A 2,288-nucleotide genomic window follows, 5' to 3' on the forward strand; every position below is an offset into this window, starting at 1 on the left:
GCTTCCACTGAAATCCTCAAATAGATATGCTCTGTCTGGCGCCTGGGCCTGGCGGAGACAAGTCCTGTCCAAGGAGGCTGGGGCGCAATCACACTCACGTGGGTTGTGCAAATGCAGTCGGTGTCCAGTGAGGCCGCAGGTGCGGACATGCGGTCCGTGTCGACAATGCTAGGCAGAGACGAGGGTCACGATGCGAGTTAGCAAGGTCAACCCGCGAATTTTCCGGGTCAACCCGAACCCAACCCATTTTTCATACGGATAAAAAATCCAAACCCGGACCAGCCCCATTTTACAAACGAGTTGACCCGAACCTGAATTTTTCTGGATTTCAAGTCCTGTCAACTTTTGACACCCCTAAAGAGCCGACTCAACATTCACCAAAGTTTGAGTTGACAATATTAGATCTCATCAACTTGACCAAGATACAATCTTGAATGGACCCTCAACATTAGACTCTAAACCCACCACCATGAACACCTACTAGACTAGATGTACCATATAAAAGTACTTATCCCCAACAAATAAAGTTCTTAGTAATTAAACAAACTCCACTATAACATAAGCTACATAAAGCTCAATAAATATGCTTCTAAATTCTTTATTTATTAAACAAATCATGTGACACTAAATGCAGAGTTGCAAGTCATGCCCAGGCATGAGCTCTCTCTCTCTCTCTCTCACTCACAAACTCACACACACATTTTAGCATATGGTAAATTTAAATTTTGGCGATTTGTTAAGAAAAACAGATATAACAAGGCAGTTATACAAAAAATAGCAATCATTAGTTAAACAAATTTTGTAAATAATCTCACAAGCAGGAGAAAGCTAATGAAGGAACAGTTTACAGAAACTATACAAGAAAGCTCTCAAATTTTGAGCTCTGATATTACAGGTTCAGCCCATGCTTTTCGTAGTACTGAAGAACTCCCGTGCGGTAGAGATAAATCTGTCAAATTTGTGAAGAATATCATTGACAAAATTAGTTAAAGAAACACAGCAAAGACATGCATGGCTTGAAGAGAATGAGGACAGACTTAATAAAGTCCCGAGAGATTTCTAAGATCTGCAAGATGGAAGAGTGATGCCTCCGCAACAAGCAGCGATGATAATATACAGCAACAAAACTATCACTAACGTTAACAAAGCCCTGCAGCGAGACAGAAAGATCAGCAAGTTAGAAAACACATCGGCTTCTGATCAATGATGATATTCAGGAATAAGAGAATCCATAGCATAATTTTACTTGGCATTCATATCATCATCATCATCAATGATTTTATCCTAACTATTTGAAAACAGCTTTACAAATATTCATTACCTTTGACCTACTTATATTTATTCTTCTAACTTATTTTATCTACCTGTCTTATCGTTATATTTTCTAACCTTACGTTATATACGTTTGAATCATCAAAATCTCTTTAAAAATGACCTCCCATCAGGACAGACAATTGACCACATTCTCTGACGAAAGCTGGTTATGTCTATTCTGAAGTCAAGTCCCTAGGAAGATTTGCTCTGGTTTCACCATAAGAACAGGATAAAACTTCTTTGGCCGAATTTAGATTATCGAATTTTTTTCAAATGATAGAGTTTGCATTTACTTGCATGAGAGCTTCAAAAATTCGTGCCCCGGCCTCCCCCTCTACTTTAGGGAGAGACGAGGTAAATTTTCATAATGCATATTGGGGAGGACTTTAGATCTGAGTTCTGCAAACTCCTATAATTAATTACCCCTCCCGATAACGAGAGAAAACTTTTGATTAAGGCTAGTTGTCAATCAGATAAGTAAAGATATATGTTATCTAGCATATAGTAGGAACATAAGTTGGTATTTGAGAGTTTAATATTTAAAAATGGAAATTTACCACCTTGCACTTAAAGCGAATGGTGAGGGAATGAATGATGTACCCGATCAAGATCCCATTGTTCTGTCATCTCGGGCCATCGTGGTTCCTGTACTACTTAGCCAGAGGAGGTAATCGACCCAACCTGACAGTAGAATCCTTGTTAGTAGCCATGAGTTGCGTAGTCCAATGGTACCTCGTAAATATGGGGTAAATATTTGTCTAAGTGGATAAATTTAGATCCACCTTAACTGACAGAAGGCTTTGTACTCTATCGATAATATCATATTGATTCATATCTCATATCTCAAGTATTTAGAGCCATTGGGGAACTTATGGGCTCTGACCAAGACCGTAATTTAGTGGTGTAATTTGGAGTCAAACCATCTGGTTTAAAGGACCTCAGTCATAACCGTTTACTTGCGATGCCGTTTGACA

At 38.9% G+C, this 2,288-nt stretch overlaps 1 protein-coding gene across 1 annotated transcript in view; it reads right to left on the reverse strand.

Annotated features, from left to right (window-relative positions):
* Positions 1–767: 767 nt before the first annotated feature.
* LOC110112816 (vesicle-associated membrane protein 714) overlaps positions 768–2,288 on the reverse strand; it is a 31,453-nt gene continuing 29,932 nt past the window's right edge. The window contains exons 4-5 of the mRNA XM_020845155.2: positions 1,038–1,150; positions 768–949 (exon numbers count right to left, since the gene is read on the reverse strand). Coding sequence (XP_020700814.1) covers positions 1,060–1,150 — 91 coding nt within the window. The 3' untranslated portion in view covers positions 768–949; positions 1,038–1,059. The remainder of the gene's footprint in view (positions 950–1,037; positions 1,151–2,288) is intronic.

This window comes from Dendrobium catenatum, unplaced genomic scaffold, assembly GCF_001605985.2.
Source record: "Dendrobium catenatum unplaced genomic scaffold, ASM160598v2 fragScaff_scaffold_1579, whole genome shotgun sequence".
NCBI classification, from domain to species: domain Eukaryota; kingdom Viridiplantae; phylum Streptophyta; class Magnoliopsida; order Asparagales; family Orchidaceae; genus Dendrobium; species Dendrobium catenatum.